This window comes from Nilaparvata lugens, chromosome 3, assembly GCF_014356525.2.
Source record: "Nilaparvata lugens isolate BPH chromosome 3, ASM1435652v1, whole genome shotgun sequence".
Classification (NCBI taxonomy): domain Eukaryota; kingdom Metazoa; phylum Arthropoda; class Insecta; order Hemiptera; family Delphacidae; genus Nilaparvata; species Nilaparvata lugens.
Window position 1 is genome coordinate 27,225,461 of NC_052506.1, and position 14,319 is coordinate 27,239,779.

General features: G+C 31.8%; 1 protein-coding gene across 1 annotated transcript in view; it reads left to right on the forward strand.

Annotated features, from left to right (window-relative positions):
• Positions 1-14,319, forward strand: part of LOC111045220 (protein eyes shut) — a 57,046-nt gene that overhangs the window by 18,939 nt on the left and 23,788 nt on the right. The window contains exons 6-9 of the mRNA XM_039422756.1: positions 393-590; positions 1,018-1,054; positions 5,037-6,177; positions 7,043-7,091. Coding sequence (XP_039278690.1) covers positions 393-590; positions 1,018-1,054; positions 5,037-6,177; positions 7,043-7,091 — 1,425 coding nt within the window. The remainder of the gene's footprint in view (positions 1-392; positions 591-1,017; positions 1,055-5,036; positions 6,178-7,042; positions 7,092-14,319) is intronic.

Consider the following 14,319-nt stretch of genomic DNA (forward strand, 5'->3'; position numbering starts at 1 on the left):
AATGACAGGACACAGTGTGCGAAGACCTTATGCACTTTTGCAGTATTTTTCTTGCTTTTCTTTAATTTTTTTATTGTGAAAAATAAAATTCAAAGAGAAAATATTGATTACTGTATCTTGATTAACAATTACGGTAATCTATGTTCAATGAATGTTAATTTCAACATTCAAGCATCCAGTTTTTCAACTTTCCTCGATTCCAAGAGAAGGTTTTGATTCCCCAATTTAAGCTCTTGAAAGATGAAACGTATTTCGCTCAATAACTTCGAATTAATGTTTTGATTCGATCATTCTACCAATGTTTTGAAATGAGCAAGTGGGCGATTAGCCACTGCAGAATGTCAATGAATTATGGATGTGTGATTATGCGCTGCATTGCATTGGACATTTAGGCTGGAAGGGACGCCTCTGCAACGAGGTGATAGATGAATGCTTCTCGGCGCCATGCCAGAATGGGGCAGTTTGCATCAACCTTCAACAACCGACAGGCGGCTATGCCTGTGCCTGCCTTTTCGGTAATCAAGTCAACCGAAATCAATCAATATCGAGCCGCCATTCAATGCTGCCTACAATCTCATGCCTCATCCATTGAAACACTTCAAAAAACATGAAATCAAACATCAACTCATCACAAATCGCTTTTTCACTATGTGTCTGCCTGTTGTTCAAAACACATACATTGCACTTGCTTCAAGAAGATTACGATTTTAAATTACCCTACTCACAAGATTTCGTTATTATCATTTCATAAATAGTAGATTCCTGAACAATGAATTAATAATTCTGATTCACTGAATCATTTGTGAATATATATTAATATATCTTTATCTCAGTAAGAAGGCCTACATTTCTACACTTCATACTTATTAGAGTATAAAATTGTACATTTTTCAGTGCATTTTCATTGTACAAAAAATTAATTCAGTCATTCATGGAACAACATTTGTTTGGTACAGACTTATTTTAATTTTTCAGGAGTTGGGCAATTATCATTATAATTGTTTGTCCAAGATCTAGATCTTAAGCTAGTCTGCGATTTAGTGTGTCACTCAAGGTTCTTTATCATTTAAATAGAACCGATATTAATAAGTTTTGTGATAATTTCAATAATACTAGAAAAGTAAATAACTAGAAAATCAGGAATCTAATAATTCAACAATTTATTTGATGAAATATCCAAATAATGTAGGTCTACCTATCAATGCATTATTAATATGATCAACTAATACCCAAATAATTTGTATTAGAGTGAGTCTAGAAAGAATTCTTTCAGAAAAATAAACTATGGGCATACTTATTTGAAATATTACTCAGACATAATCATAGTAACTTGATAAACACTGAACATTTTCAAATTTTAAGCATTTTTATCCAAATGCCACGATGATTTGACTAATATAATAATAATTCTAATAATTATTATGAAAAATGAGACAGCTCAAGCAATGAGCCTTATAAGATTTTATTGTTGCATTTTATGAACCTTTTTTGTGATGAAAGAACGAAAAAATAGTATAAATAGAAATTATTATATTTCGAGTGTACCATTCCGAGTTGAGTTGAAAACAGGTAGGCTACTACTTCAGAGTTCAGAATAGAAGATAATCTAATTTGAATGAAAATTTGGTGTATTCAAGAGACATTTATGTGAATTTATATGTTTTACACAAATTAACTTAGCTTTTGCTCAGGCTTTTACTTATGAAAAAGGTTCTGAAGAGCGTTTCCCGTTCAACAAACATTATTATTCCATCATCTCATTTATTTGTTTGTTTATGCAGCGTGTATATGCTTCATGTTTTGTATATTTTAATCTTTTATTTTTGGATGTTGTGTTCTTGTTCGTACTATGTTCTTATGATTGATTCAAGGCTTTATCTGTTGCATGTTCCATGTTGTACAGCTATTTTGATGTTGTCAATTTCACGTTTTTTGAAACAACTAATTGTATATACTTGAATAATATATTTTTTATTTATTACAAAAACAAGGAAGACTACAGGCATTAAGTACCTCTATTCAATGTTTTTAGTAATGTAAGGGCTACTACCCATACATAATTACTATATCGATATTGCTTTTTATTAATTGATTTTTCTCGAATTTTGAAGTGTTTTATCTCTAGAAAATTTATAATATTACTTGAATTGTTCGTCTTGTAAATAGCAAGAAATGCATTGAACAAAATTGCTTTTATGGTGCACTTATTATTGCTATAATTGTTTCATTTCAAACATTGTTCAACATTTTAAAATGTAACAGTCAATCTTGCAGACTTTGATGTTAGAAAATAGAGGCGCCTGAAAGGCATAGTACAGGCATTTAAATTTAATACGGTAACATTTTTATTTTTCGCTGGTGAAGTTTAATTGAAATTTAATCAAGCAAGTAAAATTGACAGACTTAAATTGATTAAATTGAACATACTTAGACTCGGTTGCATAAAAGCCGGTTGAATTTTAACCGTTATTAATTTCACGTGAACCAATCAGAGAAAGCGTCTTTGAAAAGGCGGCTTCTCTGATTGGTTGTCGTAGAATTAATCACGATTAAAATTTAACCTGCTTTAGTGCAACCAGCACTTAGATTGATATTATTATATACAGTAATAATATTCCAGCAGTTGGTTAACTGCAATTTCTAATAACATCTTCAATTTATTCCGCAAAACTCAAGTAAAATATTGTTCTTTAGAGGCTCAAATTTAGAAAAGAGTTCAGTGTGTTTCAAAATCTTTCTCTTTTCAATTATTGAATAGGCATCTTGGAAAATTCAATCAGTCAAAAATTCAACTCTCCAAATTGAGATTCATAGTTTTAGAAAATAGTTTCAGTGATAGTGTTTGTATGATGTGATAGAGTAATACGATAGAACGTTGTCGATCCTAATGGCTAAATTGAAAATGGCTACTTCAGCCGTCACCTTCACTTGGTTTCATTAATAAGTGTTTGAAATTTTGGGTCCTTGAGGTGTCCTTAAGCGCGCCTCTCCACTAGGAAATACTGAAATGAAGTGCATCTAACGGGTGATTCTCATAGAACATAATCTTATGAACTTATGTCATTGTGCGAATTATCAATGTGAAGACTATGTAGTTGGTGATGATGGTTGAAGCTGAAAATTAGGTGTTTTCCACAATACAAGGAGCATTGTTGTCAGGTGTACCTGGAAATCTATATGAGATAGAGCGCTCTACCTAATCTCGGATTGTAGAGCACAAAAATACGCCCAGAGGGATTTTGAATTATATATCTAAATGGTAACAATCGGAAGATATTGTTGATCAAAAACTGAAATTCATCAAAATTTATTTTTTCTTCAAATTTCACTCATTTTTGAAAAAATCATAACTCAGTACTCATTGGAGATAGATAGTTCCGAATGATCTCATTTTATTCAGAATTTCATAATCTAGGAAAAAGGCGAGAGCAAATTTTTCTGTCCGATTACGAGATTTGGCAGAAATAGCGTAAAACTGGAAAATGAGCCGAAAATACGAGGTTTTTGGGCCACCCTGTATCTAGCACGAGGAAATTTTGCATGAAGAAATTGGTTCTGGACTTCTCTCATGTACCCAAATAATATATTTAAAATCAGAACTACAATATAAATTGCATGCACCAATGTATATAGTGACTGGACTAGATCGTATATATCGAACAGTGGAAAGAAAAATAATCAACTTCTGCCTATTTTCAATATTGTCATGTAATGTAATAATCTTATATCCATATTATTTTTAGAGTAGAATAATAAAATCTTACTAGAATGCTTCAGCTTCCAGATCGTATATATCGAAAAGTGGAAGGAAAAATAATCAACTTCTGCCTATTTTTAATATTGTCAAGTAATGTAATAATCTTATATCCATATTATTTTATTAAAAGAGTTTTGAAAACCAGTGACGATTACCGGTTCCGTACAGTAAACGCGTACGTACTACCTATTCATAAGCGGGCTAAGCCAAAACTAAGTTTAGTCTTGTGACCATCCAACCCTGAATTTTGATATTTCATGATCAACGTGATGAATTAATTATCAACTATTTTGTTACTCGAAGTATGGTTCTCTATGGAGATTCTAAATTCAAATAGTTCAGTTAGGATGATTTTACTCACATTCAAAATCATTTGAGTTTCAGATAGCCATGGATGTGCATTAATGTTGTATTCCTTCCATTGATCTGAAAGAAAAAACAAAGTGAATTAATTAGAAAGTAGTAGGCCTACTGTAGTTCATTTATTATCAAATCGAGTATCCAACTGGTTCACCAAAAAATGACAACTCTTTAAAATTATTATCGGCGGATGTGTGTTTTAGAACTAGATCTATATGGAAGCGTGATGCTTTATAGAAATTATTCGTTTTTGACATGCTATCATCAACTTTGAACATGTTTTTTTTTCTCTGAGAAAGAAAAGTACGATAGAAAATACGTCTCCACGGTAAAAGCGGGATTATGTCTTGACCAAAGCATTAGCGGTTCAATGCTTTTTAATGATGTAACAAAACGTGATAGCCCCACCCAGTTCCTCTATAGTGAGGTCCACTTTATAATGGCAGTGTTTGATTGGCAATGGTATCCTTTATCTATCATTCAACAAAGCGGATAGCGCTATCTCTTTCTCGCTTTGCTCTGTTGCCAAATCGTCTTTCAACAATGTAGAATTAATAATTAAATAGAAAAAAATGCATCTTAATTATTTAAATTCATCATGAAATTATTGAAGAATAAGATATAATTGATTATTTTAAATGAGAATGAACAGTTAATATTACATCAATAAACCTGTACCTATCAGCTACCGTCTATAGAAGGCATTGACAAGACGGAGGATCGGCAACGTTGTTCTCCTATCTTTCTTCACTGCCATTTTAACGTAGATCCCACTATTGAGCCGTTTCTCACCTTTTCTATGATGGTCAACAGAATACAGTTCAAAAATGGTAGTTTGAATGTGAAGAAAAGTTGTCAGCGCTTTACTCTGCATTCTCATCCACTTGTTTGATGTAGATTTGCTCATTTTGATTTGCAGATGCTGGAACGGAGGGACATGTATAGATGGCGTGGACAACTACACGTGCTCGTGCCCACCCAGCCTCACTGGACGGCACTGCGAGTGTCTCATCTTGGACAATGGTCATCTAGACTGTACATATGTAGTCACCACACCAGAGCTTCCATTTACTACTTACCATTATCTACTCTCTTCTAGAAAAATATCGATTGAAGATCATCAATCAAATCCAGTCACTTCTACTAGTTTTAGAACATCAGTGGAGATTTCGTCATCTCCGAAATATGTGCCAATATTTTCACTAACATCTTTGAATCAAACTTCAGAATTTACTACCGAATTGCAAAATGTAACTGAAGACCAGAGTGAAGTAACAACTGATTTTTCTGACAAGACTTCGGAAGGATTTGTTGACACTGTGACTCCTTATTGGTCTATTCACGAGTCTACTGGAATCACATCAAGCAAAGAAACAGACTCAACCACTATCCAATATGAATCAGACGCTACAGAAAAAACTCCTTCGATGATTCCAACAGGAACTTCATATTCGAAAGAAACATTTGGTTATACTCAGGAAACAAACCCAATAATCACAACTGATATCTATACCGAATCTACAGAGAAGGCTACAAGATTGACTGACTTGACTGAGGAATCAGCTTCTACTGTAACAACAGATCTATATGATATTCAGAGATCAACAGAATTTCGTCACCATACTACACCTTCTTTTGAGCACGGTTCAACTGCAGTTACAGATGAAACAGAAACGATGTTTTCAGAAGCAACTGTGATTACATCGCAAACAAGGCAAGGGGATGAGTCTCTCCCTGACATTCATACAACCGATATGATAACTGAAATTGGACCCTCCACCGCTTCCACAACGACCAAAGTGACCAGAAAACATCCTACCAGTCTCCATCCAGAAGATAGACAGTTCACTGACTGGATTGCATCCACAGAATTCAAATCCATGTCCACAGATAAAGTTCATCCAACAGATTCCTCATTCACTGACTACACGACGCAGTTTGCTGAGACCATGCCAACATCTTCGATAGGATTCGACTCTTCCACTGAATACTTTCTTGATTGCACAAGATTGCCTTGTCTCAATGGAGGAACTTGCGTTTATGAAAAGGAGATTACAAAGGTAAGACGGTTTTAGATAGTTCATTTTAAACGCAATGAATTAAGAACATTATGAACCCATTTCTATATGGTGTGTATAATCATCGACAAATTTACAATATCAAATTGTTACAAAAATATATATTTTTTATAATATAAAAACTCATGGAAATCTGAGTTTTGAATTAAAATTATCAATTCCCAATATCCAGCTTGTATTGAAGAAGCCAACAGAATTATGTAATAAATATGTGATTTTACTGTTGGATTCTACTACACAGTGGTATGATATAAATTGAAAAGAAATAAAATGATTATTATTTAATACTATGCAGTTCAGAGATGCACTGATATACTGATAGCTTTATTTTGGTGTAGGTAACTGAAACTGGAATACAATTTGAATAAATCATGTACCAGCACACCATCGGCAGGTCGTTTTTTTATTTTGCCAAGCTTTCCAGAAATTATTCGTAATTAAAGATTATTACGACGCTTCTCTTTGTCGAGCTTTTATTGAAAAGACTGTTTTTTATAGTTTAATTAAGGAAAATTGTTGGTAATACAATTTGTCGTTTCACTTATTATTGATGCCTCAATCTGAATCTAGCTTGGAATTTGTTGTTCCTACCATGACAATTCTTTATTTTTAAGAAAATTCTGTTTATATAAATAAATTAATGAATTTTGTTCGACAAATTCGTAGAATGTTTGCTTAATATACTCCATCTTATTAGATTTTTGCGTACAACGCAAAAATTCAGTGTTTATTTTGTTATAAGCTATCTATAGACCATTTTATCCAATATTTTGTTAATTATTTTCCATTGTTTTCTTTAAAAATACTGTTGTTATTCATTCATTCGAAAATCATTTTGCATTTACAGTGCAGCTGTCCGTTTGGTTGGTCTGGATTCCACTGTGAGGAACACTCAGGTAACAATTCAATTACTAGAGTAAATAATACAACGGATGTTTTTAATTGGTTATTGGGAATTTTATTATTGTTATACGTGGTTTTCTTCTTATAATCGATTATCAATATTTATGCTTCTAGAATGCTTTCAAACCCTCAGCTTATTGGGATATTTTCACATAAAAAAAGCCCTGAAAAAGAATAAAATACAAAAATTTTGTGAAATAATTTGATAAATTAATGATAATTGATATGATATAATGATGAATTATTATAATGATAATGATGATTTGTATGTATGATAATAAATTCTAATATATTCGAATAATGTGCCAGGAAGAGCTTTAGATTTATTTCATGAAATATTGTGCTTGAAACGCTTCTCACGGACTGAATTAATTCTTTTTAAAATGATAAGTATTAGGTTGTTGGATTGTTATTAGCGTATGGATATTCCCAATTAATTTGAAGTTTTTCTTCCACCTTGTAAGCATATATTCCAACCAATTAATTCTCTACTATTAGCGGCTATTTCTAAGAGCTGTGTGTTGAAGTTGATTTTGAAAATGTTTTACGATAGTTGATAATAAATAGTTTATGAAATTTATTTTTACTGTAGCCTATATATTTGAATTTGAGAGAAAATATTTTGTCTAGGTCTAAACGTCACCACATTGTCAATTTTTAGAAAAAAATAACTAGTAGGAAATATATAAACTATATTCATAAATCAACTATATTCGAACAAAGATCTAGCCAAATCAATCAAAATACGGTAATATATTTGAAAGCGTCAAATTCCTATTAAATATTAATACTCTTATACAAAAATAATTAAAACCAATTCGAAAAAATCAAACACTAGGCCTCTATTCAATCAAATTAAGTATATTTTCACTTTTAAGTTCAAGTGAAAACGTTCACTCTAGTTCTAGTTTTTGGGTGCCCAGTATTCTAGTTAGGGTGGCCATATTGTTTGTTGCTAATATATGTGCACATCATCAAGCCATGACAGAAACTAAATTTTAGTTTTAAAACGTAGTAGACTTTATCTCTCGTCTGAATTGTTTCATTTACACTATAAAGATATCCTAACATTTTTTTCTGATGATGCTTACATGAGCACGCTTCAGTTGGTTTCATGATAATAAGGATTCATGATAATAAATGAATGGACCAAAAACTGTCAGCTTGAATTTTAGTGTCGTTTGCTTTTTAAAATGTAAGAAAACTTGATTGGGATGATTATTCAATGAGCTATAACTTAAAAAATAACTTATTTTTGTCATTTAAGATCTATTTCTACTTCCTTTTTTCTAGCATTCCTAAAAGTTGTTTTCAGAAATGTATATTGTCGATGTTCCTGATGTAACTTTGATTGTTGACTATTATCTCGTGATTTCTATATGCAACAGATCTTTACTGTGTAAGTTCTGTAGCTTATAGTACACTGTAGTAAGTTAAATAGTTTACTGTAGTAAATTCAGTTTAGTATGTGATAGCTTGTGATATCTAACTTTATAAATAAGAGCAATGCGAGCAAGTCTGACAAGAATGGCTTGATATTTTAGGATAATCCATATTTTGAATGGGACAATATAAATTTCAGAATCAACTGAAATATGAGGATTAGATTAAAATTATTCGTGACTAAAATTGTTCATTCACATTTTATATTTAGCCCAGTCAACGAAGTGTTATAGAGGGAAAAGTTTGGAAGACAATTTTTGACCCCGCAGTTCTGTTTAGGGTAGTGAGGAGGTAAACATATCAAAAGTCACCACCCCAACCCACTGTGCTAAGGGGGTGGGGGTGGTTCAAAGGTACCATTTTTTGGTTTCTCGCATATAACTCGAACATTATGCATTTTACAGACATGACTACTCTATAAGAAATTAAAGCTTACATAATTTCCTACAATATTGATCTCAAAACTTTTTCTATATCTCTTTCACTTTTCGAGATATCCGCTCTGAAAGATGTGAAATTTTTGAAAAAACACATTTCCTTCAATTTTTTGCTATTTTTGCTCATAACTTTTTGAATATCGATGGGAAAAATCCATGCTGATCATGAGCTTATAGAGCATAAAATTCTCTTCAATTTGATGTATAATTTCACAAGTTTACGCACATCCCCACGACTGTTGCAGCAGCTTCAGTGTTGAGTGTGAGATCTTCATTTTATAGAAATTGATCACTTGACAATGAAATTTGAGTCTGGAACATCTGGTACATAATTTTTGACTTTGCAGCTTAATGAAGACTATTTGGGAGATAAACATAGCAAAAATACGCATCTCTAGCCCGTCTATTGAAGGTGTGGAACTGCTAAATTGACACTTGTTGCAGAGTTGAAAATTTCACCCACCACATTGAATCTGCTATAACAATAGAAGGGAAACATTAAGTTGAGAAATAATACATCAAATTGAAGAGAAAACAAAGCTCTACAAATCTACGGTGAGCATTCATTTTTACGATGCATTGTTGCAGAGTTGTAGACCCTGAAATATCGAAAAATAGGTTTAAATCTGTTATTTTAACAATTTTACACTTTAAGAGCGTATATCTCGAAAACTGTTGGAGATATCACAAATCATCAAAGAACAAAATTGTAAAGAATTTATCAAGCTTCATTTCTGAATATCTAGTCCAATAGCTAATAGCATTCTTTCCAAATTCCTCTATCAATTGGTCTATTTTTGCATAACTGAAGATCTCACACTCAACACTTAAGCTGCTGCAACAGTCGTGGGGATGTGCGTAGACTTGTGAAATTATACATCAAATTGAAGAGAATTTGATGCTCTATAAGCTCATGATCAGCATGGATTTTTCCCATCGGTATTCAAAAATTTATAATAGCAAAAATAGCAAAAAATTGAAGGAAAATGTGTTTTTTTTTCAAAAATTTCACATCTCTTAGAGCGGATATCTTGAAAAGTGAAAGAGATATAGAAAAAGTTTAGAAATCAATATTGTAGGAAACTATGTAAGCTTTAATTTCTTATAGAGTAGTCATGTCTGTAAAATGCATAATGTTCGAGTTATATGCGAGAAACCAAAAAATGGTACCTTTGAACCACCCCCACCCCCTTAGCACAGTGGGTTGGGGTGGTGACTTTTGATATGTTTACCTCCTCACTACCCTAAACAGAACTGCGTGGTCAAAAATTGTCTTCCAAACTTTTCCCTCTATACCCTTTTTTGAGCATTCATTGCCTGGACTAATTGTTCATTTGTGACAATACAACATAGTCTACTTGATATTATTCATCTCCAAGATGTTATATTTTCTTCATCAATCTGAAAATTATAATCTCAACTACGGTAACTATCACCAGTTTTACTCGCGTTTCAGATGATCGAAATAATCATTTCCAACGATGAATACCTTTTGGCATTTCAGAAATGTATGCAACCATAGAAAAAAATAGCATAAGATGATATCCCATGGTATAGGTCGTTCATGTTCCAAATTTTTTGTTAACTCAAGACGAATGTCTATTTACTGTTTTAGCGTAATGTAAGATGTCTATTGTCTATAATGTAATGTCTATTAATTAATGTATTAATGAGAGTGTAAGACCGGTACATTACCTATGAGAGATCTCTAGCATCACATAGCTTCACGAAAAATAACTACTAGGACTATCAGCTTGAATAAGAGTGGAATTTAGAACATGAACGCCCTACAACATGGGATATCTTCTTATGCTATCTTTTTTATTATGCAACTAACTAGTAACTTATATAGCAATATTAACTAATAAAATTCCAAATGCTGAAAGTGAGGGCTTACAGGGTGCGCTACTTTATAGCTTATTCTAGTAGTGCTATGAATGTGCTGTATTTGGTGATTGAAATGTGATAAAGCTTTAGTTTAGAATTGATTTGAACCTGCTATTATTGAAGAGAAAGGGATTTTAAATAGGCTAGCAGAACCAAAAATTGTTAAAATAATGACACTGATATTATAAAATTCAATTACTATTATAAATTTATGGAGAGAAATATTGAATTGTTATGAGGTGAAAATTGTTTGGCTTTCTGAATATAATATAAATTAGGCAATATACATTAAAAACACAATTACTAGACTAATAGTTATTAAATGCCTGCTGCTCTCTTAATACAAATACTGTATTAAAGTATCATTTATACTCAATCGTTGAAGAATGAATAATGTTGTAATGCTTTATATTCTTGAATAAAGTTTTGCAAATCTATAAATCTAATCGTTATTTTAATCTGAAACCTCCACTCAACTTTATTGTAGCCTAAATGAATAATAATGGGAGATCCGTTTCATGAATTTGGCTTTTTCAATGGAATTCGTTTTTTTAGTATGCTCTAAACAAATCTATCAATTATCAGAAAATCCTATTTTAATAATAGAAAATTACTGTCGCTTTTAATTCAATGAGAGCAGCAGAGCAACACTGATTTGACAAAAATAGTACGAGTCGGCTACATAGAACTATAAAGACTAGTGTAAGTATTAGTAGGCAGATCGGTGAAGAGTCTCAACTTCTGATTCGCCTTATCCTATAAATATTTGAATGTTATACTTGAACTTATCAAATTAATGAATTCATAAGTAACCATAGCTATGAATATGCTAGCTATAGATTTTAAATCATCGGCCAGAATTGAACTGTTTTTGCCTACTAGGCCTATAAACTTGAAGTTTTTAGAAGTTCAGCAAGAGAAGTTGAACTCTAATTAAAAATACTGCCTTGTTGATTAACTTCCTTGTGAATTCTCTAGGCGTGATCTAAGGTGAACTTTTCAATCAGATTATGAAAGTTCTAGTTCTAGATGAAACTCATGCAAGAAAGTTTACATAACTCTTTCTGATTAAGCTTATAGCACCTAACTGAAATAGCTTCCATAGTGAGAGCCTCACAAGAAGCTTCAGTGATGATATTCTAAGGTCGCTGAATAATTCAGAGCATTGTTTGTTCGAAAATAACCACAATTAATTTTAAGTGGATTTATTAATTAAAACGTGTTGGGGAAAATTAGTTCCTGTTCGAAATAATTTTATAAAATTCTACCAAGAGCTTTAGGTGAAGGAATCCGAATAGAATAGAAATCGAATTAACTTGAATCAGTAGACACAAAATATTTTTTCAAAGTTCAATATTTTAATGTTCTCGTGATAATTATGGATAATGGTGAAGAAAAGTAATACATATTCTGTGCTCTTACATATTATGCTCTCAGCATACAGCCTGGCACTGAGTCGTTTTTAAAAGTGTGGGTTTTGGATGGTAATAGCATTCCTTCTAATGATGTTACCACATCATAGTTATAGGGTTATTGAAATTTGAAACACAAATATTGAAATGAACTACCTACGTCCATTGTAAAATTAGGATTCGATAACGTTTTATATCAAGGTTTATAGAATGATTCAACTTCGAAAGTTTTTGGGAGAAGGATTATATGCTTGTTTGACTTGTTCGTGTGAGAGGGTAGGTGTGAAGAATGAATCTTTTCCATTATTCTCACTCGATTTTGCCTCAATTCCAAATCAATAAAAAGAAGACCAGTTTAAAATGTTGCCGCAATAGGCCACTCAAACAATATTTAAAGTTATTATTTCACTTATATTACAAGAGCTCATTGTTGCACTAAAATATGAATGTGATGATTGAAGCTGACAATACCACTCTTAATTCTAAATTAATTGATTTGCATTTTTTTCCATTGTCTATTGTTTTTTGAAAAAAAACTGTTATTTTTTTTCCTAAACAGTCATTAGCCCAGTAGCAAGTGTTAATTCCTTGAACTTTATTATACAGTGATAATCTAATTTATTTTTGCATCTCTCATCATCAATAATAATTTATCATCACTTCATCAAAATAAACTTAAGAAAGTCAGTAGCTTCATTGGAACTTTACAACGTAAAATAATTAATGTTAGATATTTTAATTTTAAAATATTTAGGCAATTTAATTTACTCGAAATAGAAATCATACGTGATTAGACTCTCACATGAACTAAAAGATTCACTGATTAATTCTAGTGAATGAAGAGTGTGCAGGGTAAATGGTAGGCCTACTGTGACAAGGTAACCGATTTAAGCAATAATTATTGGCTAGTTTCAGATAAGCTATCTACTTGAAAATCACATCTCGGGAATAATATAAATTTTTCGAACTTATATCTTAGAGATTATCGTATTAGGATTCTATAATCTATTGATTGGCTCATTCTTCTTACATCATAATCTATCGCATTAATCAAACACCAAGTATACACAACACACACTAAAAAAAGAAAGATATCCTTTAATTTTCTGGTGAAATCATCGATTACTACAAGTGATACCATGTTTTATAACTGAAATCCCATCCCTTTCTTTTTCCAACACCGAAACTTTACACATAAATCAATTGAAGAGAGATTCACTTCATACTTTTTTTATAAAATAACATGAATGCTTTCCATTCAACTGAAGCTGACAGTTTAAAGTGAATCTCACTACATTTTGTTTTATTCGCATCTTTGAATTTTCCATTTATTTCAATAGGGCTACACGAAAGTTTTATTACATAGACTTACTATGGTGAGGTCCACGCGTCCACGTTATAATGGCAGAATTTTATTAACATTGGTATTGCTATCCTTGTCTATCAATCGACAAAGCAGATAGCGCAATCCTTTTATACTCCTCAACCGTTACCAGATCGTTTTTCAACAATGCAGAAATGTAATTAGTTGAAAAGATATTTATTTTCGACTTTGAAAATTTATTATTGAATTATTATTAAGAATATAGTTTCTTGACGAATAAAATATTATTGATCATTTCTAGCAAGAATGAACAGTTTATATCCCATTAATTATAATAATAAATAATAATCCATAGATTATCATCCATCAACAGAATTGTATCATTTGTATACTGCTGTTATTAGATCCATTATAACATGGACTTTACTATAGTAGTACCCTTTTATAAGGTAGAGAATCGGCAATGCTGTTCTCCTATCTTCCTCCACTGTCATTATAACATGGACTTTACTATAGTAGCCTTTTTTTTATTTTATTTTAGACACGACTGGTTTCTGGTATTTATCCCATTATCAAGTGTCAACAAATTTTCTTTGACGAATTATCCTCGAGATATGATGTTTAAAATATGTGTTTGATAGTGCTGACAAATCATAACCTCTCTTGGACTAATTTTCAATCAAAATTTGGGAATGGGATAGTAAGGGCTATAAGCCTG